Consider the following 25,912-nt stretch of genomic DNA (forward strand, 5'->3'; position numbering starts at 1 on the left):
GGTGCAGGGCCTCTAGTTGTGGCACTTATCTCTTATTGTGCACGAATGCCTGTGCTGAGGGTGAGTAGAGCACAGGCCTGGAGCTATGCTGAACCCCAGAGAAATGGACATAGGCAGAATTGGCAGCAGGATCCTGAGAAATGGCAGGAGGCCAGAGAACACAGAGATAGGGCCAAGAATAGCTGAAATGTACCAAATGCTAAAGCTAGAGAATGTGCTGGCCTTGTGTTCCATTTGTCCTCCCAGCTGTTGCTTACTGCAGTCTGCAAGCCTCAGTTTCCCCTCTGCTAGTCTGCTGGGCATATCTAGGGCACAACTGGGCCTCTGACACTCTGCCTGACACAGGCATGCCATTGCCCCTTAGAGAATGGATGTGCCAGGGCCTCCCCAGCAGCACACTGCTGTGTTCAGGGCATGGTCTGAGAGTGTGAGGAGCACTTCTTTGGTAGGCTGCTTGGCCCCACAGAGACACAAATGCACATCAGCCACCCTGGGGTGTGTGTCAGCTGGATGCCCCTTAGAAATGCAAGTTCATGAATATGTTTTTGTCTTTCAGACTGTCATCAAGGAGGGGATGCTGACGAAGCAGAACAATTCATTCCAGCGATCAAAAAGGAGATACTTTAAGCTTCGTGGGCGAACACTGTACTATGCCAAAACTGCAAAGGTGAGGCGCAGTGACAGGAACACTCAGGGAGCTCAGCTTGGAGGGGACTGAGTTCTTGTGGGATGATGGGGAGCTCCAATTCGCAGACCTGTTCTTTCCAGCTAGTTTCTTACCCTCTAGAGGCATACACAGAGGTTTACTTAGGAAAGTAGATATGTATTCAAGGGAGAATGAGAGCCATCTCAAGAAACCCCTGTGGGGTAAAACAAGGAGCTTGCACTCAGGGCAGAGTGCAGGCCCTTTTTAGAGGGAGAGACACTCCAGCTGGCTTTGCAGCAATCTGGTGTGTCAGGTTTTGTTTGTCTCAAGGCATATTTTATTTCTTACAAAATTTATTCATTTTTCTTTTTCTTTGATGTCACTCATCACTAATGGGAAAAGCAGAAGAGGGTCACAGAGTTACCACAATGGAACATTGTCCCTTCAGGAAGATGGGGACCACAGGCTTACCCATTTCTTATTATGAGCTAAGAGTGGTTTTGAAGCATACTGGGCTTCTTGGGGTGTGACCAGAAATGTGAAATTCTTTATTTGTATGCTTTCCAGCAATTAGCTTTATTTGTGGGTGCTCCTTAGAGTTGAGGGAACAGTAAACAGGAGGTAGAGTCTATGGTGGATGGCTTAGGAGAGAGAAGAAAAAAGGGAATCTTCAGGCCTCATCCCTAGCCCTTGCTTAGAGACTGACAGTTGCTTTCCAGGACTCAATTCCTTTTTGCTTGGCTCCCTGGTTTTCTTTATAGTCAGATCCCTGCTATTAGGGTCTGTTTCTTTCCCTGGATTAGTTTATTGCAACTAGGACCTTTCTCCTAAATGTGCTGGATGGAAAAACAAACCAGAAGGATGGAGGATGTTCAGTACAACACAGGCTTTCTGTCAGGTGGACCATTGCATGAGGACATACTTCACATTTCAAAGTGAAACCCTGGCTGGGCGTGGTGGTGCCTACCTGTAATCCCAGCGACTTAGAAGGCTGAGGCAGGAGGATTGCGAGTTCAAAGCTAGCCTCAGCAATTTAGCAAGACCCTGTCTCTAAATAAAATATAAAAAAAGGCTGGGGGATGTGGTTCAATGGTAAAGCACCCCTAGGTTCAGTTCCTGGTTCCCTCTCTCCCCTAAAAAAGTGAAACCTTCATATTAATAGTAGTGTTTGATTTAAAAAAATAAATATAGAAGTATTGGTATTGTTTTTGTAATTTTAAAATTTTTTTTATCTATTTATTTATTTATTTGTAAATTTTTGTTTCCACTAATGCAATCACTGATGAGCTGTCTGGATTAAAAACAAAAATCACAGCACTATCCCTGTGAGTTCCATGCATGCTCTTTGTTAGAAGCGGTCAGGGTGGCTGCATTAATTTGTCAGCTTATTGATCATGTGCCATTTTCAAACAACCTGGTTTGTGGGGGTCGGGAAAATGGTGGGTATGCTAGTGCTTCAGACACACTTGTCTTGGCATGTCTGAATCCTGGTGTTTGTTTCTTTCCAGTCAATCATATTTGACGAGGTTGACCTGACGGATGCCAGTGTAGCTGAATCCAGCACCAAAAATGTCAACAATAGTTTTACGGTAAGACTCAGTCATACCTTTCTGATTCTTTACTACATTTGGCTTTCCTTTTTAATTTAAACAAATGCATGCAGACTCTTCAGCCTCTTGCATGCTTTTCTTCCTGATTGGAATGATTTATGGTAAATTTTGAATCTAATGCTGGAAATAATACTACGGTTGGAGAGTAATTGAGAATTTGGCACATATAAGCACAAAAGAAATTTTTAAGGAAAGTGTAGTTTACATTTAACAATTTGGTTGAAAGGTTTTTTTAAAAAAATGTTTTTGTGAATTTGTGGGAAATTTGGAAAATGGAAAAAAAATGTGTTAAAGCAATTGAAAAGCAGCCATAATTCAGCCACATAAGAATGTTAATGTTTTGGTGTATTTCTCTTCTTTATTACATTTAAACTGTTTCCCTTCCAAATTTGTGAAAGTTATGTGGTGCTTTCTGCAGAAGTTCTGAATGCACAAGCTCAAGTGCTCCTCTCACTCTTCAGAGATAAACAGCTTCTTACTGCGAAGCATTTGCCACTATTTCTTTCTTTCTTTCTTTCTTTTTTTTGAGAGAGCGAGAATTTTTTAATATTTATTTTTTAGTTTTCGGCGGACACAACATCTTCGTTTGTATGTGGTGCTGAGGATCGAACCCGGGCCGCACGCATGCCAGGCGAGCGCGCTACCGCTTGAGCCACATCCCCAGCCTTTGCCACTATTTCTGTACATCTGTATTTTTACTTACATGTGCTCTGAGATAGACTGATTTTTTTTTTTTTTGGTGCCCTTTTTTTCCCTCTTGACGTTTTTGATGGCTATTTTCCCATGTCAGTTGATCAAAATGTGTAACATATTATTGTTTTTTTAAAATAAAAATTTTTAAATACCTGTATTTTATTTATTTTTATGTGGTGCTGAGGATCAAACCAGTGCCTTGCATGTGCTAGGTAAGCAGTCTACCTCTGAGCCACAACCCCAGCCCCAAAATGTGTATCATATTATTAATGGCTATATAGTTTCCCCTTCCCTGCCCTCTTTTCTTTCACTGGGGATTGAACCCAGGGCCTTGTATTTGCCAGCCAAGCACTTTAACACTAAGCCAAAGCATTCTTTCTTCTCCTTTCCTTTGCTTTCACCTTCAAAGTGAACCCCGAGGTGCTTTACTACTGAACTACACCCTGAGACCTTTTCATTTTTTATCTTGAGACAGGGTCTTGCTCAGTTGCTTGAGGTCTTGCTAAGTTGCCCAGACTGGCTTTGAACTTGTGATCTTCCTGCCTCGGTTGCTGGAATTATAGGCATGTATACGTTGACCAGCCATAGCATTTTCTTGTATGGCTTGATAATCTTGGCTTCATAAGCTGACTTTTGTCATCCTGTGTAAGGGATGACTCTGATTTCAGCATTAGAACTCTAAAATATTTTTATTAAGCTCTCTCATCTAGACATAAAGTGTCCCCTAATTTCCTAATTTGAAAGTTTTTTTTTTTTTTTTTTTAATAACAATCAAGGTGGGTAATTTCTCTCCTGTTTAGGATCTGACATTTTGGATTAATGTATTTTCAGGTAATTTTAGGTTATGCTTTATCTATTCTTTTGTAAATTGATTACGGACATTGCTGATAGGAATGGAGTTCTCCCTCCTCCACTTAAACTTCTTCTCATTTCATGTTGATGTAGCTGCTCTCTGGGTTTTACTTTGTGGCTTATCAAGTTGGTCAAGCTTTCTGTTTATTCCTTATTTTACTTGGAGTATTTGTACTTTTTCTCTGTTAATTTTATCATTTACTTACTGGTTGGGGAGAGGCAATTTAAGCCATGTAAAATGGATTATTCTTTGATTTGTGTTTTTCAGAGTTTTTAATAGGAACAGGTGTTGCATTTCATTGTAGTCTGCAGGGCATTAATTTAGATGTTAATTTAGTTTTAGCCATTTGAACATTTTCTAATAATAAATTGTTCTTGGTAATGTTAAATGTTAACTTCCTAATTTTGTAGAATATTCCCATCAGTACATATGCTATCCTTTGAGGTAGGAGATGGGTTTTGTTGAGTTTTGATTTAAACTTGCCCCACAAAATTGATGGGGCAAGTTTAAATCAAAATTTACGTGCATTTATGTGTTCTGGAACATTTTAATAGCTTTGGGATTGGTTGTTTCTTGAAAGTGAGAGGGAAGTCAGGAAGACTTGTCAAGGAGGTAAGGCTGTGACTTGATTACTTTATCTATGTCTTTGGTTAGATCCTTTTTTCATTATGAATTTTATTTGGTTAGCTTGCTTTTCTTGTCAGATTTCTTAAAATCTAGCATTTTTGTTTTATTTTTAAACAATTCAGTTCTTGAATTATTGATCAATTTCATTTTTCTATTTTCTCATTTGGTTTCTGCATTTACGAGTTGGTTTTTCAGCTTAATTTTCTTTTTTGCAATTTATTGATTGGCTTATTTTCATTTTTTTATCACATGAATACATACATAAATGAAAACCTGAAGGGCTCTCAATTTAACTGAGTGCCTTTCTATTCACATTCCAGAAATTGTATTTTTCTCTCAATTATTAAGGGCAAATAATTTTTCTGATAATTTTAAAGTATATAATTATAAAATGTAAAATCACCTCTTATTATCCAAAGATAATCAGCAATATATTTGGGTTTATAGCATTTCCACAAAAGACATTTTATGAAATATAGTTTTTAGTTTTCTTTCTTCACTTCGATTAGTTTATTATTATATCCTTCAAAATTCTATTCATATTGAATATTATTTTATCAGAAATCTATGCTTATTTTTTAAAATATATCTTTTTAATTGTAGTTGGACACAATATCTTTTATTTTATTTTTATGTGGTGCTGAGGATTGAACCCAGGGCCTGGCACATGCTAGGTGAGCGCTCTACTTCTGAGCCACAACCCCAGCCCCTATATGCTTATTTTTACCTCTTTATTATTGGAATATTCCTGTTTTTCCCATCATACACTGTACTGTGTTCCACACTTGGACACAGTTTCTTTTATGCCTTTCCGATAATTTCTATAGTAAGCTTTCTTAGAATAGAATTCCATTTAAGGTAAGCATGAACTAAGGGAATTCATGATAACTAGACCAGCATTTCAGAAGACACTTAAAGGGAATCCTAGACCCAGAAGAGAAACAACTATAAGAGCATATGAAAGAAGAAATTCCACTAGAAGAGTAGTAATGCAAATGACAAATAATAAACAATCAATATTATTATCAATAGAGTAAACCATCAAACTTCTAAGATTAATGACAGGAAGAAATGAATATATAATATTCAGAACAATCAGTAGAAAAACAACAAAATGACAGGAATGAGTACATACCTTTCAATAATAACCTTTCCATAATAACATACCTTTTATTTCACCCACCTCCTTTTCTTTTTGTGGTACTGGGGATTGAACCCAGTGTAGGGAAGTGTTCTACCGCTGAGCATATCCCAGCCCTAATAACATAACTTTTAATAATAAGTAAATGATATTGGGTTGGAGATATAGTTCAGTTGGTAGAGTGCTTGCCTCGCATGCACAAGACTCTGGGTTTAGTCCTCAGCATCCTAAAAATAAATAAGTAAATAAATAAATGAAGGAATTTTTCTATATTCTGCTGGAGTGACACATAAATAGTCCTTTTTTTTTTTAAAGAGAGAGAGAGAGAGAGAGAGAAAGAGAATTTTTAATATTTATTTTGAGTTTTTCGGTGGACACAACATCTTTTATTTTATTTTTATGTGGTGCTGAGGATCGAACCCAGGGCCCCGCGTATGCCAGGCGAGCGCCTTACCTCTTGAGCACATCCCCAGCCCAGTGGTCTTAATTCTCTAATGAAAAGATGTGGACTGGTTGAATGGATTAAAAAACAAGACCCAATAACATTCCGCTTGTAAGAAGCTCACTTCACCTACAAAAGTGAAGGATGGAAAATGATATTGTAAGCAGTTAGAATCCAGAAGCAAGCAGAAGTAGCTATACATAAACAGAATAGACTTTAAAACAAAATCAGAAGAGACAAAGAAGGTAACTGTGTGGATCAAAGGAATAGTCATAAACATGTACGCACCAAACATCAGAGCATGTAATTTTATGGAAGAAACACTACTAGACATAAAGGGAGAGGTAGGCTCCAAACAATATTAGTGATTTCATTTCCCCATTCTCTGTAGATAGTTGTTTTTGTTAGCTTTTCATTGCTGGGACAAAACACCTGGGAAAAACACCTTAAAGGAGGAAGGATTTATTTTGGCTCAACTGTTTCAGAGGTTTCAGTCCATTGTTGTCTGGCTCCATTTCTTTGGACCTGAGGTGAGGCAGAGAATCATGACAGAGGAAAGCTGCTTAGTTAATGATAGCTGGGAAGCAGAGAGGCAAGAAGGGGCTGGGGATAAGATATAGTCCCCAAGGGCGTATCTTTAGTGATTTATTTCCTCCAACCTGGTCCTACTTCCCAAAGCTTTTACCATCTTCAAGTAGTTCATTCTGTTATCAATGGATTAATCCACTGATAAGGTTAGAGACCTGGTAATCCAATTCCTTCCCCCAAAGCCCCACTTCTGCATCGGAGACCAAACCCTCAACACATTAGACTTTGAGGGACGTTTCAGATTCAAACCACAACAGTGGGTCATTCAGACCCCCCCCCCCAAAAAAAAAATTAATCAAGATACATCAGAGTTAAGTTACACTATTGATCAAATGGACGTAACAGATATCTACAGAATATTCCATCTAACAGGTGGAGAATACACATTCTTTTCATCAGTATGTGGATTTTTTTTCGGAATAGGCCACATATTAATTTAAAAGCATGACTTAAATAATTTAAAACAATTGAAATAATTTCTTGCATCTTACTTAATCACAGAGAAATTGCAGAGTAAAAACATGGAGATTGAATGACGCTATTGAATGAATAGAGGGTCACTGAAGAAATAAGAAGAGAAGTTAAAAAATTCCTGAGTCAAATCAAAATAGAAACACAACAGCAGATTCTGTGAAATACAGAGAAAGTAGTGCCAAGAGAGCATTTTATAGCTATGGGTATGCACATCAAAAAAATAGATCTTAAGTAAGTAACTTAATGATGCCTCTCATGGTCTTGGAAAGATAAGAGCAAACCAGTCTCAAAATCAGTAGAAGAAAAAAATAAATCAACATCAGAGCAGAAATAAGTGAAATAGAGACTAAAAGATTAATACAAATACAAAGCAATAATGAAAGGATTCAATGTTTGAAAAGATAAATAAAATTGATAAATTTGCTAAACTAACCAAAAGAAAGGAAAGTTCTAATGAATAAAATAAGAGATGAAAGAGGAGGTATGACCACAGAAATTCAAAGGATCATTAGAGTATATTTTGAAAAATTCTATGCCAGTAAACTGGAAAACCTGTGAAAATGGACAAATTTCTAGACACATATGACCTTCCAAAATTGAACCAACAGGGCTGGGGATGTGGCATGCGTGCGGCCCGGGTTCGATCCTCAGCACCACATACAAACAAAGATGTTGTGTCTGCTGAAAGCTAAAATAAATAAATAAATATTTTAAAAAAATAACTGATAAAAAATATGAGTATATTAAAAAAAATGGAACCAACAAAATATAAAAACCCTTCAGTAAAAAACTAATGAGTAAAATCTAATGAGGTTGAAGTAGTAATAAGAAGTCTCCAGTCAAAGAAGAACTCAGGAATGGATGGATTCACTGCTGAATTTTGACAGAATTATAAAGATCTAATTCCAGTGATTCTCACTCAAACTATCCCATAAAATAGAAGGGGAAGGAACTCTTTAAAATTCTACCAAGCCAATATTACCCTGCTATCAAAACCTGAAGGACACTTACACAAAAAGGAGAATTATGAAGCTATACCCTGATGAAATAGATGCAAAATTTCCTAATAAAATAACTTGCACATCAAATTTAGCAGCATATTAGAAAGATCACAGAGGGCTGGATTGTGACTCAGTTGTAGATTGCTTGCCTGGCATCCACAAGACCATGGGTTCAGTTCCTAGCACTGTGACAGGGATCTCATTTTTTGCTGAGTGTGATGGCATATGCCTGTAATCCCAGTAACTCATGAGGCTGAGGCAGGAGGACTGCAAATTATAGGTTAACCTCAGCAACTTTAGCAATACCTGTCTCAAAATATAAAAATCAAACAAAATAAACAAAATACTCCAAAGGTCTGGGGGTATGACTCAGTGGTAGAGTGTCCCTGGTACAAAAAAAAAGTACACCACAATCAAGTTGGTTTCATTCCAGAGTTGCAAGGATTGTTTGCATAAGCAAATCAATAAACTTTTAATACAACACATACATAAATCAAGGATAAACATCACTTGATCATCTCGATAGGTATAGACAAAAAGCCTTTGATAAAATTCAACATGCCCTCATGACAAAAGGTGTGAAAAAAAACTGTTGCTCACCTGCAACCCCAGCTACTTGAGAGACTGGTGGACTTGCTTCTCTTCCTGTTTGTCAAGAATGAAGTGCAGCTGTGATGAAGCTGGATGCCGATGTCACCTTCAAGCTCTAAGCTGGGTGGCGGGGGTGAGGGTGGGAGGGAGTGTGGTGTGGGAGCTTGTCTGCATTCTCTTCTTCAAGTGCAGCTGTACCTCACAAGGCCAACAACACAGTAGATGAGGGCGTTTGTGAGCTTTGTGCCTCAGCCTCTGCAATAACATGACACAGCCCATTGCCCTGATCAATGAAAAGAAGGCTGGTATGTAATTGCTGGGTTGGACTTAGAATGTACACTAGTTCATATTCCTAAAGGAAAGCACATTGTCCTCTAAACCTTAGAAACATTGTGCATTACAGTTTTAGAATGTATCTGTCACTTTGATAGTATCAAAATGGTAATTTGTTTTAGTTCAGAACATAAGAGTAGCTGGGGTTACAGGTTTGTGCCACTGCACCTGGCTAAACCTAAGTATTGAGTTTTATTTATTTATTAAAAATATTTTTTTCCTGAATATTGAGTTTCAAATTTAAGTTATTTTATCTTTTCATTTCAGGATTTTCTTTTCTCTATCTTTTTTAAGGTTTCAAGTTCCTTTCCAAAGTCCTCAGGCTTGTTATTTTCTTGAATTTATTTAGTGTATTTATTTTAAAATCTGTCTGAAAACTCAAATATATTATACAGCTCTTTGTGTTGTTTTTTTTTTTTTTTGTGGCTTTTTTTCCTTTGGTCTTTATTCCTGATATGCCTGGTATTGTTGGTGGACAGAAATAAATATATGTGTGTGTGTGTGTGTGTGTGTATGTATATATATGTGTGTGTGTGTGTGTGTGTGTATATATATATATATATATTTTTTTTTTTTTTTTGTAGTACAGGGGATTGAACCCAGGGCATTGTGCATGCAAGGCAAGCACTCTACCAAACTGAGCTATGTCCCCGGCCCCAGAATTTTTTTATGAAAAATTGTTTGGATGATTTTAGGCTCAGATTGATGGTATCTTCCCTCAGAGATTTCCTCTTGTATCTGGGAAGACAGGGTAACATAGCAGCAGGTTACCTTAAGTCCACTCTGAAGTAGAGGTAATTTGAAGTCACTTTTTTCAGCTGACTTCAAGTTCCTCTGCTTCTGTGGTACACTCCCTCTGGGCTTGCTTTCTGTTGGGCTTCAAGTTCCGGTGCTGTGATATTACACAAGCTCTGCCTAGCTTCTTAGCCTCTTTGGTTTCTACTTAAGAATCATGATTGTCCTAGTTTAATTTTCTCTGTGTCTTGTCACTCCATGGTATTTAAGCACCTGACATTTAAGGTTAGTCATGAAATGTGAGAAATGTTAGCTCCCATTTACTTGAATGGTGATGTTTTTACAATAGAGAATGGCACTTGGCTTTCATCTGTCATAACTCCTAAGATTTACTGCTTAGTCCTCTGAAGGTCTTATTTTTTTGTTGACTTAGTCACGGGCTTTGTCTTGTTGTTTGGGAACTCTCCTTGGTTTTCATTCATTGATTCAGCAAGTAAATTTTGAGGGCCTTTCTGGGCTAACACACTGTGCCCCATGCTCAAGGTCCAGAGGTGAGCAGATGTGGAGTGGAGTTCTTTTCCTCAAACTTGTGTCCTTTTAGGGGATCAGAGAGGCAAAAGTAGGTAGTAGAGGGACCAAAGACTCTTTCTTTGAATATCCAGAGTCTGTATTTCCTTTTCTAGATACAAGTTCCTAGAGAGCAGGACTAGTGTTTGTGTATATATATGTGTGTGTGTGTGTGTGTGTGTATATATATATTTTAAATATATAATTATATGTATATACACACCATTGATATAAGAAATATATATATATATAACACCCTGGAAGTACAGAACCTTGCAAGGTAACAGGGCTTAATGGCAAAGACTCTGAAAGACAGGGTGACTCCCAACGCCTCTTACTAGCTGATGATGTTGGGCAAGTTGCCCAAGGAGTCTGAACCTCAGTTTCCTCATCTGAGAAATGGGGTAAATAATAGCACCTGCCTTTAGGATTGTTTTAAGTATTCATTTGAATCATGATAGTGTTTGCTATTACCATGTGATGATAGGCACTCTGATGTTCAATACCAAAATAATAAGCCAAATTAATTTTATGACATTTGTTATTAGTTGGAAAAATTACTTTTAGTTTGGTATTCCTACATTGTACAACTTTGTGTTTGTTGCATAATACTTTCTCACTGGACAAAATCACTACAATTGCTTCAGATTTTTCTGGACCTAAAGCAGTTGGCTGTATTATTACCCCATGGAGCTCAGAAGCAATTGCAGTTTAGTTAAACCTTAAAGACAAGTTTTATTGGAATGTGCTTGAAGCGTAAAATCATTTCAAAGAGTCTCATTCTGCCCACTTCAAATAGGGCCATAGAGATTGAGTGGCTCCTCCTTTCTTCCTTGATCAAGGGTGTCTGGTTTTCATGTGCCCCCAGCATTGCCCACCCTGACCCAGGCCTGCTGGAGCCCAGCCTCTTTCTTTCTGGAGAATGCCTTGTGTGCATATGCCTCGTTCTTTGTCGGGCTCTCTCCCCAGTATCTCCCTGAGGACCCTGCCCATTCCTCAGCAGTAGTGAGACCACCCACATAGACCTCTGTCCCGTGTCATCAGGAAGTGGTTGCTTGCCCCTGCATGGCAGTGCTTCTCAGATCTGGCTGTGCCTGAGCATGCTCTGGAACCCAGGGAGGTTTCTGAATTTCCCCCACTGACTCTGAAGATTTGTAAATTATAAGTCTTTCAAAGCTTTTTGGGATTTGGGGTGCTTCCAGATTGGGGCCCCTCTGAGGGTACTTGAAACCAGTGATGGGATGTTCAGTTAGCATAAGCTCTTGGTGACTTATGCTCTTGGCCACATCTTCTCCTGATGTCTTGAACTGGAGGCCAGGGATTCTCTTTGCAGCTTGGAGTCCCCAGTGCTCTGCCATTTGGAATGACTATATGCCTCAGTGAGGCTAGCTGTAGGTCCTGTTGCCCCTTTCTGTTCAGTGTTGTGGAGAGAATGTGGGATTGCCCTTTCCGTGGGGAGCCCCACTGAAGAGATGCTTGTTTATCCCTCAGGAATTTAGGAACCATTTACTGACTGGGCTACCTCATTTCTGAAATGAAACAAATCAATTGGAAAAGGTGAAAGTTCTAGAAACATTTGTTTTCTGTTTTTCTACAATCCTGTGTTATGGCAGATTCTGTACTGGGTACCTGAAGGGTATACAGGGTGGAGAAATGTGCCCTATGCTCTGGGAGACTTCTTAGATGGGAAAGAAATAGTTGTAGTGGCTCTAAGGAGCAGGACAGCAGGAGGTGCAAACAAGCAGGAGAGGTGAGAAGGAAGCTTCTGGAGGCCGAGCGAGGCTTCCGACAATAGGGGCCCAGAGCACTCCTTCACTCGGGAACCCACAATGCTGGCTTTCCCAACCTGTGTGTGTCAAATTATGACTTTAAAGGAAATTTAAAATGGGAGGAGATGTGCCCCATCTCCTCTGTAGCTCAGTGGAGGTTTTATGTTCTCTTCTTCAGATTTTTTCATTGGGAAACATTACATTACATTTTGTGTTGTATTCACATTGGTGTATGTATGCTTTTGCATTCTTTATTTGCTGTTTATTATAAGCTTTACTATTATGAGTCTCTGTGAATCATTATAGCAAGAGATGCTTCACTGGGTGAAGTGTCGTACTTTACCAGTTCAATTGTATTGACTCTGTTTAGTTGAAGATATGTCTGAAAAGCATCTTGGATCAAGGGAGGGATACTTGGGCTGCAAGTGTGGCCTCCCTACCAAGGAGGGGCTTGGCCCTCTGCCCAAGTAGGGGCAGCTGGCCCTATGAGCAGCCTCCACTTGTACTGTGCTCTTCATTCCGTCACCTGTCCTGCAGGCTGGGGAGATGAACTTCTTACTGCTTCAGGTAGTACTGGTGTGTACCTCCATTTCCAGGAAGGAATACTTTCGTATTCAGCATCTGCTTACTTTACATTATTTTAGATCATCATAAATAGAACTTTCTTGTGTCCTAACTCTGGGAATCTCTGGTTAGTATGTTACAGGCCTTTAAAAAAGGAGTTGAAGGATCAGACTGGGTTTAGTGATGGGCATGGACAGACCAGGGGGTGGTGGAACACGAGAGTGGAAAATTGGGTGGAACTTCTGTCATTAGGTGGCTTGGCCTGGAGAAGGTAGAGGGCAGTCCTCAGGTGAAAGGGCAAAGGAGGCCTGAGTGCACGCACATGTGAGTTGAGCGGCTGGATTGAGGGAACAAGAGGCTGTCGAAAGAGGACAGAAAATGAGGTTTCAAGCTGGGCGCAGTGGTGCACGCCTGTAATCCCAGTGGCTCAGGAGTCTGACAGGAGGATTGCAAGTTCAAAGCCAGCCTCAGCAAAAGCGAGGCACTAAGCAACTTAATGAGAACCTGTCTCTAAATAAAATACAAAATAGGGCTAGGGAATGTGGCTCAGTGTCCAAGTACCCCTGAGTTTAATTCCCAGGACACCCTACCGCACCCCCCCCAAAAAAAGAAAAAAGAAAGAAAATGATGTTTCAGTTCTTGTTGGTGTTGTATAATAACAAAAAGAATGAAAGGACCTGTCCTTGGTTTGCTTTTAATTCTAGGAAAATGAACTGGACAAAAGATGTTGTCTGAAAATGAGGGTGTTTACACTCTGAGTTTAATGAAAATTAAGTTTAGGATGTATATGTCTAGAGGGTGTGGTGCAAGTGGGTTCTTGTGTCTGGGTTAGGACTCCTTCTCCCCAGGTAACACCGTTGACATTGTGCATGGCACTCCGACGCTTTCATGTGGTCTGTTGTGAAGAATGTCTTCCTTGTCAGTGCTGTGACTTCATCTAAGTCCTGGTTTCCTCATCTGTGCAGTGGGGTAAAGACAGGGTCTGACTCAGGCTTTGGGCTTGCACAGCAGTGCCTGCTGTATGTTCCTAGTTTTCATCTCCGCTGCTCCTTGTCTCTGCTGGCAGGAAAGCAACAGGGTTTAACTTGTTGACACTTAGTACTTATTCTGATTTATAGGTATTTCAAAGAATTTCAAATGAGACCAACTAGTAGGTAGTATTAAAATGTAGCATCTGTGGCTGAAGAGTGGTTATCATTAGTTATTCTCCTTAAGAGTTGTATTGGCAGGGTCCTCCAAAGGGACAGCACCAATAGAGTGTATGTAATCATGAGAGGGGATTTATTAGATTGGCTCTCATGATTGGCGGCTGTCCACAATGGCTGTCTGCAGACTGGAGAGCTGGAAACTGGTAGCTGCTCAGTTCAAGAAGCTGGAAGCCTCGAACAAGAGGGGCTAATGATGCAGCCCCAGTCCCAGACTAAAGGCCTGGAAGCCCCTGGAGTGACACCAGAGCAAGTTTGCATTCAAAGACTGAAGAATCTGGTGCCTGATGTCCTGGGCAATGGGAGCAGCAAAAACACAATCACTCAAGAAGAATCCAGCTTGTGCATGTGTGGGCTTCCCTCTTTTTCTGCTTTTCATTCTACCTGGGCCCCCAGCCTGCTGAATGATCTTCTCCACATTCAGACCAGGCCTTCCCCCTCAGCTCACTGATCCACACGCCAGATCCTCTCTGCAAGCACCCTTGTAGACACACCCAGAATTGTGCTTTACTAATTTTCTAGGCATCTCTCAATTCAGTTAAGTTGACAGCCAAGATTAGCCATCACAAGTTACTAGGCTTTAACCAATAAAAACAGTAAAAATAAAATTTAAAGGAAACCAAATGTAATTGAGCCTAGAAGATGCCTTTGTTTAATTGCTAGCTGAATAGCAAGCTCTCTAATGGATTGTTTTTAGTTGTTTTAAATCATATCAATTTGGCTTCCATACTTGTGGAATGAATGAGAGTTCTCTGGTTGGGCAAGTCTGTGGCCCTGAGTTTCTCAGCTGTTTCCCGCAGACGTCAGCCTGTTGTATGATCAGGGGTGCTCTGTTGGTGAGGAACTGTGACCTTTATCCAGATTTTATTGTTGGTTTTCCTTCTCAGCTTGTTTGGCTCTCACGTATTTCCTTAGCAAAACCCCTAAGCAGTCACTTTGGCTTGAAGAGAGGAAAAACTATAATTGGCAGATTTCCCTGCACAAAAGACTCCCCAGTTCCTGTGACTCCAGCCTTGGTCTGGGATGGAGAGAGCTGCATTTGTGGGTGCCCAGAGTCCTCTTGAGTGCAGAGCATTTTGGCTCTGCTGGTCTGCAAGGCCCCCTACCCACTAGGATAGCAGCTCTGTCTCTTGGCTCTTTGTTACAAGTGAGCCCTCCCTGTTCTACCTAGTACAGGATTCCAGGGGACCTGACATCATGTCCAGTGTGTCAGCTCTCAGCTGTGGGATCATGGGCACCTTCTTTTTATGTCTTTATCTTCTCGCCTATGCACTGGAACAACACCACCCAGCACAGTGGTGAGGCAAGTAGAATGTGCCAGCAAGTACCTGGCACAAGGTAGATGCAGAGCGAATGAAATGCTATGAATGTACTGACCTGCTATGGACAGTGGCAGGAGCCTGGTAGAGCCCCGCAGTAGGACTTTACTCAGCGCATTCCATGCTTTATAATCGGCTCTGTGCTTGCCCTTTCAAGAAGCAAGAAGAAATGGGAACTGGGCCAGATTGGTGCCGTGTGTTTATTAAGTGTGGGGTTTAGTGGAAGGCAGCACTACTATCTGTGGAATAGCTAGTTGGAAAGCCAGGTCCTCCACGTGGAGTGAGGGTCTTTCTTAAAGTCATTTCAGACAAAGAAGATGCTGGCCTGTCCAGGCATCAGGACTGGTAAGCGGTAGAGCCCACTGTGGTGATCTTGAGTCTGGGGTGAGACTACCTGTTTGGACTGTGTGTTTAAATTAATTATTGGTGGGGGTTGGCATTGGTGAAAGCTAAGCTGTTTCACGAAACTGTTGTGTGTGCATGTGTGTGCAAATTGTGTGTGGGTGTGTTTAACACTTGTTATACTTATTTATTTATCAATGGCAAAGAAAACAAGAAGTGGACAGTTGAAATCATCATTTGATTCTAGAACTTCTATAAATAAAAGAGTTTTTTTGAGAGAAGACATGGTGGAGAAGGTTCATGGATCTGAATTAATGCCTAGGGAATTAATAATCATAGTCACTTTTTACCAGTGTTCTTTGATAAGTGTGTCAGTGGTGACTGAGCCAACTCCTGTCTTTTTTACCTTGGAAGTTAGAAATATGGCATCATTCTTTAGAAAATGATGTGAAAAAATTCCCTACATTTCCTGTCCCAGAATAAACTGAGATTTCAGAGTAGATACAGTGTTAGATCTTTTTATTTTCTTGAAACAACTTGTTAACAAATTCTGATACTTCATTGCTCTGTGGTAGGGGGTGGTGCTGTTTATTGACTCAGCATTTTTCCCCTCCACAACTGAAGGACTGGTTTGAAATACAAACTAAAAAGTGAAACATGTGACCATCCTTGCCCCCCCCCCCTTTTTTTTTTGTAGATAGGCTAGGACTGTGGTCACTAGATCTCTGTGTGATGTGGGGGTTTGCCCTTCAGATAGCATGGGGCAAAATGTGCTTGGTGCAGGGCCACTCCCATGGCTGGGCTGGTCTACCTCCAACCCTGCTGGACTTTGTCTTAGTTGGCACCACTTTCTCTGAGGGTAATTGTTCATTGGCCACAAAGATCTGAAGAGGTTGGGTCACAATAACCAGATGTTTGGAAAATAGGAATGGGGATGTCCCACACTCTGTCCTTCGGTTTCTTTTGTCAAAAAGAGAGGGCTGAAGGGACGCTGACCTTGGGGGTAGGGCTTTGGTGTTTGTGCTGTACCTGGAACTCACTGGGTGCTGGACTGCTTCCTGTGTGTAAAGCAAGGGCCCAGGTGCAGCTGATCACTCAGGCTGCTGCCAGCTGGACTCTGACTGTTCAAGGAGTGAACTTTATGGCTTGCTTTATTTGTAGAAGTGTCTAATCTCATAAGAATAGACTGTGTATTTGTTGTACCCAAGGCCTACGTGCTGATTTGTCCAGGGCAGTGCCAGCTCATACAGATGCTTTAGCACTTAACTGATTTTTAGTTCCCACTTTCACTTGCATACATTTCCTGGCTTGGATGGTGAACTATATGGTCATGTTGGTCATTAAGAGAAAAGGTTTATACTGTTCGTTAACAAATGTTCCTGTGCACTACATCATATTGACACTAATAATATTTTTGCAGCTTAATTGAGGTTTAAATGCTATACAATAAACTGCAATATTTGAGGTATCTGATTTGATAGGTTTTCTCACATACACATACTGTCAGCACAATCAGGATAACAAACATTTTCTTCATTCTGAAACTTTCCTTGTAATCTGTCTTTTCTACATTCTTCCTGTGCAGATATGGATTGGTTTTCTGTCATTGTAGGTAATTTGACTTTTTAAAGAATACTAAATAAGTTGAATAATACAGTATGTATTTTTCTTCTTCATTGTTTTTTATTTTTTGGTCCCTGGGGATTGAACCCAGGAACACTTAACTACTGAACCACAGTCCCAGTCCTTTTTTTTTTTTTTTTTTTTTTAATACTTTTATTTAGAGACAGGGTTTTCTGGAGTTGCTTAGGGCCTCACTAAGTTGCTGAGGCTGACTTTTGAACTCACGATCCTCCTGCCTCAGCCTTTCGAGCTGTTGGGATTAGAGGCATATGCCGCTGTGCCTGGCTCTGTCTGATTTCTTTGGCTCAATATAATGGTTTTAAAGGTTTTCACATTGGGTATATCAATAATTTGTTCCTTTTTATTACTGAGTGGTAGTCCTTTGTATGACTACTCCAGTTCATTTACCCTGTTCATGGGCCTTTGGGTAGTTTCCAGTTTTAAGCCATTATAAATAAATCTTCCTTTTATATATTTGTATACAGCTCTTTTTTTTGAAATTTTTTAATATTTATTTTTCAGTTTTTGGTGGACACCACATCTTTATTTTATTTTTTTATGTGGTGCTGAGGATTGAACCCAGCACCCCGCGCATGCCAGGCGAGCGCGTTACCGCTTGAGTCACATCCCAGCCCCTGTATACAGCTCTTTATGTGCACATATGTTTTAATTTTTCTTGGGTAAAATACCTAGTAGCAGAATTCCTGTGATATATAGTAGGTGTGTGGTTAGCTATTTAAGAGACTACCAAACTGTGGTTGTTCCATTTCCTCCAGCAGTGTGTGAGAGTTCCAGTTGTTCTATGTCCTTGTCAACACTTGGCATAATCAGTATTTTTAATTTTAGATATCCTAATAAATATGTGGTGGTATCTCACTGTAGTTTTAATTTCCATTTTCTTGACTAATAACATCATATGCTTTTTGGCCATTTGTTTATCTTCTCTTATGAAATGTATGCTTGAATTATTTGTCAGTTTTTATATTGGATTTGCTTTTTTTACATATTCTGAATGTAATTTTTTGTTTGCTATCTGTGTCATGAATGTTCTCCCTAGTCTGTGGCTCGACCTCTCTTGTTTTCTTTTTTTTACAGTACTGGAGATTGAACGCAGGGCCTTGTGTCTGCTAAGAGAGCTTTTTCCCAGTGAGCTACATGCCCAGCCTTTGACTTTTCTTAATGACATTTTTAGGTGAATAGGTGTCTTTTGATGAAATTGAATTTGTCAGTTTTTCTTTATGGTTAGTTCTTGTGTTTTAGGAAACTTTGTTTAACTTGACATTGCAAAAATTTTCTTTTAGAAGTCTTGTAGTTTTAGGTTTTACAGTTAGGATTATGATTGATGCACAGTTAATTTTTGTGTGTGGTGTGAGTGAGGCATTGGTGTTCATGTTTCCACATGGATGTTCAGTTTTTCTAGTAGCACTTATTGAAGAGACATTTCATTCTCCATTGACTTACCTTGTCTCTTTGGTCAAAAGTCATTGGATCTTATATTTGCAAGTCTATAGACTTGCTATCCTGCTCCACTGATTCTTACTTTAACTGTACTTTCTTTAATATATTTTTTTTAATTGTCAGCGGACCTTTATTTTATTTACTTATTTAACTACACACACACACACACACACACATTAGTTGTAGGTGGACACAGTACCTTTATTTTTTATTTTTATGTGGTGCTGATGCATGCTAGTGCCTCATGCATGGTAGGTGAGCCCTCTATCACTGAGCCAGAACCCCAGCCCCTATTTTATTTATTTATATGTGGTGCTGATAATGGAATCCAGTACCTCACACGTGCTAGGCAAGTGCTCTACCACTGAGCCACAACCCTAGCCCCACACTTTCTTGATTATTATAGTTTATAGATGAAATTATTGTTTAAATCAGATAGGATAAGCCTTAGTTTTGTTGTTCTTTCTTAAATTGCTTTGGTTATTCTAAATCCTTGGCATTTTCATATGAAATTTAAAATTAGCTTATCAGTTTCTATAAATCAGAACTGGTGCAGTTTTTTTTTAATATTATTTTTTTTAGTTGTATTTGGACGTAATACTTTCATTTATTCATTTTTATGTGGTGCTGAGGATCGAACCCAGGGCCCTGCACTTTCTAGGCAAGAGCTCTACCACTGAGCCACAACCTCAGCCCAAGCCACAACCCCAGCCCCTGGTGCAATTTTGATTGAGATTACATTGAATCTATAGACCAATATGGGGAAAATTGATATTAATAATTGAGTTCTCCAGTCTATGAATATATTTTTCTATTTAGATCTTCTTTAATTTCTCTCAGCAGTGTTTTATAGTCTTTCATTGTAGATGTCCTTTGTTATATTTGTTCCTATGTAGTGTATGTTTTGTGCTCCTGTGAGCTAAATGGAATTTATAACAATTTTATTTCTAATTGCTGCTAATATGTAAGAATAAAATGGATTTTATGACCTTGTAAAATAATCTTTATTAGTTGTAGTGGTTGTGTAGATTCCTCAGAAATTTCTATATGAATAGTTATATCATCTGCAATTAGGGACCATTTTACTTCTTTCTTTCTTTTTAAATATCTTTTATTTCTTTTTCTTGCCATATTGCAAAGGAGAGGACTGCCAGTGCAATGTAGAACAGAAATGGTGAAAGCAGTAATCCTTTCATTTTTTTTTAAAAAACATGGGTGTTTTTTTTTTAAAATTTATTTTTTAGTTTTTTAGGTGGACACAATATCTTTACTTTTTATTTTTATGTGTTGTTGAGGATTGAACACAGGGCCCCGTGCATGCCAAGCGAGCGTGCTACCTCTTGAGCCACATCCCCAGCCCTTTTTTTAAAATCTTAACAGAAAACCGTTCAATCTCTCAATTTCAAATATGTTAATTGTAGATTTTTTTTGTATATATCTTTTATCAACTGTGAATGTTCTTTTTGTTAAGAATTTTTATTATGAATGGGTGTTGAATTTTGTCAAGTGCTTTTTTTGTCAAAATTCAAATTTTGAAGCGATTGGTCTTTCTCCTTTATTTTATTAAAATTGCAAATTAAATGGGTTGATTTTCAAATTTAAGCTAACCTTGTATTCCTTGGGTAAACCCTTTTTACTCTTGATGCTATATCTTTTTATTTATTGATTGATTCAATTTGCTATTATTTTGTTAAAATTTTTGCATGTAGGGCTGGGGTTGTGGCTCAGTGGTAGAGGACTTGCTTAGTATATGTGAGGCACTGGGTTTGATCCTCAGCACCACATACAATGAATGAATGGATGGATGGATGGATGGATGGATGGTATTGTAGTGGGGCGCGGTGGTGCACGCCCATAATCCCAGCAGCTCAGGAGGCTGAGGCAGGGGGATCGCAAGTTCACAGCCAGCCTCAGCAATGGCACGACACTAAGCAACTCAGTGAGACTCTGTCTCTAAATAAAATAAAAAATTGGGCTGGGGATGTGGTTCAGTGGTTAAGTGCCCTGAGTTCAATCCCTGGTACCAAATTTTTTTTTTTTTTGCATCTATAGCCATGAGGGATAATGATTTGTAATTCCTCTCCCCCACCTTTTTTTTTTTTTCTTTCTGTCTCCTCTCTTTTTGTCTTTTCACCTTTTCAGGTTTTCGTACTTATTTTAAGCTGGCTTCACAAAATACGTAAAAATTGAGGGTAAGCGTTCACCCTGCTCTTTTCTGACAAAGTTTGTATAAGTTTGGTGTTATTTCCTTCTTAAATGTTTGCTAGAACTTACTAGTGAAACTATACTTACGGAGTTCTCTTTTGGGGAAAGTTTTTGATAATACCTTTGGATGTTTTTGATAATTAATATCTTAAGCGGGTCTAGTCTGTTGATGTTTCCTGTCTACACTGACACTTTCTGCACCCTCTTCCTCTTCCCATTGTCTTGTGCTTGTTAGAGGTGTGAACTTTATGAGAGCAAGGATGTCCTGGGACTTGGTCTGTTTTTATCCTAGCACCCCGGGGCGATACCTAGTGCAGAGAAGCCATTCTGTAAATGTTTGTTGAGTTAATTGGTTTGTTGTTGCTGTGTATCTGTTCCTTGGCATCTCTGGGAAGATGTTCTCTCTTCTCCACCCACAGGGAACTGTGCTGTAGCTGTATCATGTCAAAGAGAGATAGTTCCAGAGTCAGGCTGGACACTCTCAGCTGCCTGCAGGCCAGGCCCTCCCATTATGGCTCTTTAGACTCCTGTTTATGTGTCCATAGCCCTGGTAGGCAGGCCTTTGCCAATGGGAAAAAATATTTTAAAATATTTTTTTCTTTCTTTTTAAAATGTTAAGTTTTATCGTTGACGAGGCTGGGGTTTTGGCTTAGCGGTATAGTGCTTGCCTAGCAAGTGCAAGGCCGTGGGTTCAATCCTCAGCACCACATAAAAATAAATAAATAAAATAAAGGTATTGTATCCAACTACAACTAAAAAAAAATATAAAAAAGTTTTATAGTTGGAATGACTCTTTATCTTTTTACAAAGTTGTTGAAATACCAGGGAAGCTGGGAAGCCAGGATCCATGGCGCATGCTGGGATCCTTGGCGCATACCTATAATCCTAGAGGTTCTGGAGGCTGAAGCAGGACGATTTTAAGTTCAAAGCCAGCCTCAGCAAGTTAGTGAGGCCCTAAGCAACTTAGTGAGAACCTGCCTTACCATGAAAAATAAAAATAAAAAGGGCAGGGCAGCCAAGTGTGGTGGCACACACCTATAATCCCACGGGCTCAGGAGGTTGAGACAGGTGGATTGCGAGTTCAAAGCCAGCCTCAGCAATGGTGAGGCACTAAGCAATTCAGTGAGACCCTGTCTCTAAATAAAATATAAAATAGGCTGGGGATGTGGCTCAGTGGTTTAGCACCCCTGGGTTCAATCCCAGGAAGCCCCCCAACCTCCCTGCAAACAAAGAAGAATAAAGAAAGAAATACCAGAGGAATAAGGAAGCCACTGTAAGCTTGGTTAGAAGAGAAGGATAAACTGTCTCTGATCATCTAACTAGCAGGAGAAAGGTGGGTGGTTATAGATGAGGGAAGATTTTCCTGTAGGCACTTGACCTTGTGTATGGTTACCTGCCTTCCTGGGAATATGGTCTGAAATGCCCCTTTCTGGATAGTTTAAAAATGATAGTGGCTGGGGCTTGGGCAAGTGGTAGAGCACTTGCGTGGCATGTGGGAGGCACTGGGTTTGGTCCTCAGCGCCACATAAAAGTAAACAAAATAAAGGCATTGTGTCCATCTATAACAAACAAACAAATAAATAAATGGAAAATGACAGTCCCTGAACTGAGTGCATGAATTAATTAGGGAGTTAAAGAGGACAGGGTGGTTTGGGTTCCATCTCTCTCTCCAAGTATACTGTTGTAGGTATGTATTCTACCTAGGTCCCTAGATCTAGAAGGGGTCTCTCTACCTACTTACCTTTCTACCTCTTAACTGGGGGCTGGATCTGTGTGCACCTATAGCAGCTGCAGAGAGGCCCAGGAATTGGGATCTTCCTCATCAGAGGCTAGGAGGGACAACTCTGCTTCTCACATACCTGTTCCCTTCCTGGTCGAGTCAAAAGGACAGTCTCTGTGTTAGTTTGAGTGCTGAGTTTATGTGCCAGCACACATAGTTCCTTGACCATATGGTCATCAGGCAGTTGGCACAGCCAGCCATAGTATGCTCTGGACAAGACCACTTGACCAACTGTATTCTGGTCTAGTTTTGCCTCCTACAGGCAGTAACCTTGACAAGTCACCTGTTGTTTCAATCAGGTTTTTGTGGCCATGACCAAAAGACCTGAGAAGAACAATGTAAAAGAGGAAAAGTTCATTTTGGCTTATGGTTTCAGAGGCTTGGTCCATGGTCATCCAAGTCCATAGCTTTGGGTCCAGCTCAGGATGTGGCATCCAGAAAGGAGAGAAAGAGAGGGAAGGAGGGAGGGAGGAATTGAGGGATCTCTACTTATCAGGGACAAAATGTAAGCCCCAAAGGCATGCCCACCACTGACCTATGTCCTCTAGCCACCCTGTCTGCCTAGAGTTACCACCCAGTTAATACACATTAGTGGATTAATCCACTGCTTAGGCTGAAGCTCTCATAATTTAATCATTTCACCATTGTCTTACACATGAACTTTTGGGCGATACCTTATACCTAAACTGTAACACTTGTTCTTTCTGGGGCATCCATATTCCTCATGTGAAAGGAGGTTAGAACAGATGGACTTCAGTGACTGGCACTTGCCATGATTCTGTGACCCTTAGACGGATCTTGAGCAGGACCATCAGATGACTGTGAAATTTTGAAGATCAGTGCCTTGCTTAGATGGTCCCTGCCTTTTATTTTCAGTCCTTTAGCTTGGCCTTGAAACTTTTATGTTTTAATATGTTTTTCAAAGAAGACATTAGCAGTATGTTTGAAGATTCTTTCTTTAGAAGTGGTTGAGGGTTGGGATGAGGCACCTCACTGCAGCATGTCTCTACGCTGACCTGGGGCTGCCCAGCACCCTGGCTCTCCTGGCTAGGGAGGTGGTGAGGGGCTGGAAGGACTCCCACTTTGGATTCTGCCCCTGCCGTTCTAATAGTTTTTCAGGAGCACCGAGAGCACCTCACCTGGGTAGTAGCATGATCTCAGAGACATGGTTGGTTTCCTAGGTAGTTGGACTTCCAGAATGGAACACAGTGAGGTTGGGGAACATGGCAGTCCTCAGTTGGCAGTATAGATTGTTGTAGCTTTGCATGTGGAAAAGGGTTAGGGTGTGTTAGGGAAGTTGTGTTGAAGTATATATTATTGTATTTTTAATATTTGTAAGGTTTTTCATCTTAAATTACTTATTAAACATGCATACACACTCAGTTTTGAGGTGTGACCCTTTGAGGTAATAGGAAGGTTACATTTTGTGTTTATGGAGAATGTGCTAACTCTGTACAAGGCATTAAAGGGTTTATCTGGGAGCAGAACAGAGACTCACCTTTACAGAGCCAGAAGGAGAGAAGGGACAAGGTGGACATTTCTTCTTTATTTAACTTCTCCAGATCAAATTCTCTGTATACCCTTCCCAAGATGTGTACTAACAATAATCTAAATAAGAGGTTAGCAGCAGGTTTTTTTTTCTAAAAGGGTCAGATGTTTTAGGCTTGTGGATTGTGGGGTCTCTGTAGAGAGCTCTTTTGCTCTGCATTTGTAGTACAGCTGTATGTAGTGGCATGGACAGGATTTAAATGAGCAGTGTGACTGTGTTCCAGTGAAACCTTGTTTGAAAAGCAGGTGGCAGCCTGTGATTTGCCATTGCTGACTGCTGTCCTCAGCTAGCTCTTCTCAGTGTTGTAATCTTGGTTGTCCTGCTACTCTGTTAAATCAGAGTCTCTGGTGTTGCTGCCTGTGTGAGTTTAGAGATTTCCATGCTGGCCTAAGGAATTAAATTTAGTCATTTTACTCTGGACACTTGGGGGATTAAGACTCCATTTCTGTGCCTTGGTTTTCTGTATGATGAGGAGAATGGTGCCTCAACTCAAGATTATGTTTGGGGTGTTTAGCAGAAAACCCAAGTATCAGTGGCTTAAATAAAGTAGAGGTTTATTTTATTTTTTTCCACAGAAGAGATCATAGGCCAGCAGGCTGGGGCGGGGCTGGTGTGGCAGTCATGGTGGGCCAAGACCCAGGCTCCTGCCTTCTTTCTGCTCAGCTGTTCTTAGGAGTGAAGGTCCCCTCTCAAGGTCACCAGGTGGCTACTGTAGGAGCCAGGCAAAGATCAGTCAGGGCTGTGCTGAGTTGCCCTTTGGAGAACTCTCTTGGAAGCCCCTAGCCTGGCCACATCAGCTTCTGACCGCCTCTGTGGTGGCCATGCCTGGCGAAGGGCAATTGAGAGCAAGATCAGCTGGTGAAGAGGGCGGGTAGGCACAGGGAGTAGTTCTCCCAGATGTTGATATTTTCTGGGGAAAAGAAAAAGGCATAGATACATTTGAAAATACCTTTTACTCTAGGCAATTTGGAAAATACAGAAAATCAGAAGAAAATCTTGCAGTCCCATCACATGGGATGTGAACTAGCAGTCGTCTAGATTATGTGTGTTCTGCCTTAAAAAAAGTGTTTTTAGACACAATTATGTAATATAAATATGCCCCCTCCATTTCCCCCCATTTTTTTTGTTGTGGTAAAATATGTATAACATAAATGTTACCATCTTGGCCATTTTTAAGAGTACAGTATAAATATGCCCTTTCATAAATTCTTAATAAACCTTGTTTGGTAGCTATTCCATGGTTTACTGAATCACTGAAAGTATTGAGTCTAAAAATAGCCTATTTTCCCAAGGGTGGACAGTCAGCAGATGCAGTTGTTCTTCCCGCTGTGCTCTGGGAAATGCCATTGCTTATAGATTGACCTCTAGTGGCCAGAAAAGTGGGTGGTGGGCCCTGGGCTGCAGAAGTTGCCTAGGGGACCCCCCCATTTGTTAATTATAAGTAACCGTTGATGCACTCAAGGTATGAAAATTCACCATCAGATAATCCAAGGAAGAATGGATGAAATGTGAAAGTATGGTGGCTGTCACACTTAAGGCCAGAGCACCCCTCTCCGTCAGGGCCCTTCAAGCCCCACTGTAGGGAACTTTGCTTACAGTTCATTATCACTGGCTGTTAATAATTTAGCTATGAGGTGTCTCTCCAAAGCTCATGTGTGAGACAATTCAAGAAAGCTTAAAGGCCTTAACTAAGGCCAAGAAAGTTATGAAAGCCTAACAGAAGCAGTACATCAATCTTCTGATAGGGATTAACTGGGTGGTATTTGTAGGCAGGTAGGTTGTGACTGGAGGAGATGG

At 40.3% G+C, this 25,912-nt stretch overlaps 1 protein-coding gene across 5 annotated transcripts in view; it reads left to right on the forward strand.

The window, feature by feature from the left end:
- Dgkd (diacylglycerol kinase delta) overlaps nt 1-25,912 on the forward strand; it is a 97,786-nt gene that overhangs the window by 27,378 nt on the left and 44,496 nt on the right. For 4 of the 5 annotated variants that reach the window (XM_046439691.1, XM_058577549.1, XM_058577548.1 and 1 more), the window contains exons 2-3: nt 557-667; nt 2,155-2,235. In XM_046439691.1, the coding sequence (XP_046295647.1) occupies nt 557-667; nt 2,155-2,235 (192 nt within the window). Of the gene's footprint in view, nt 1-556; nt 668-1,947; nt 1,972-2,154; nt 2,236-25,912 lie in introns of those variants that run through there. The other variant, XM_058577550.1, reaches the window with a different exon arrangement.

This window comes from Marmota monax, unplaced genomic scaffold (genome assembly GCF_021218885.2).
Source record: "Marmota monax isolate L192 unplaced genomic scaffold, Marmota_monax_Labrador192_F-V1.1 WCK01_AAM20220418_F8-fsc00041, whole genome shotgun sequence".
NCBI lineage: Eukaryota > Metazoa > Chordata > Mammalia > Rodentia > Sciuridae > Marmota > Marmota monax.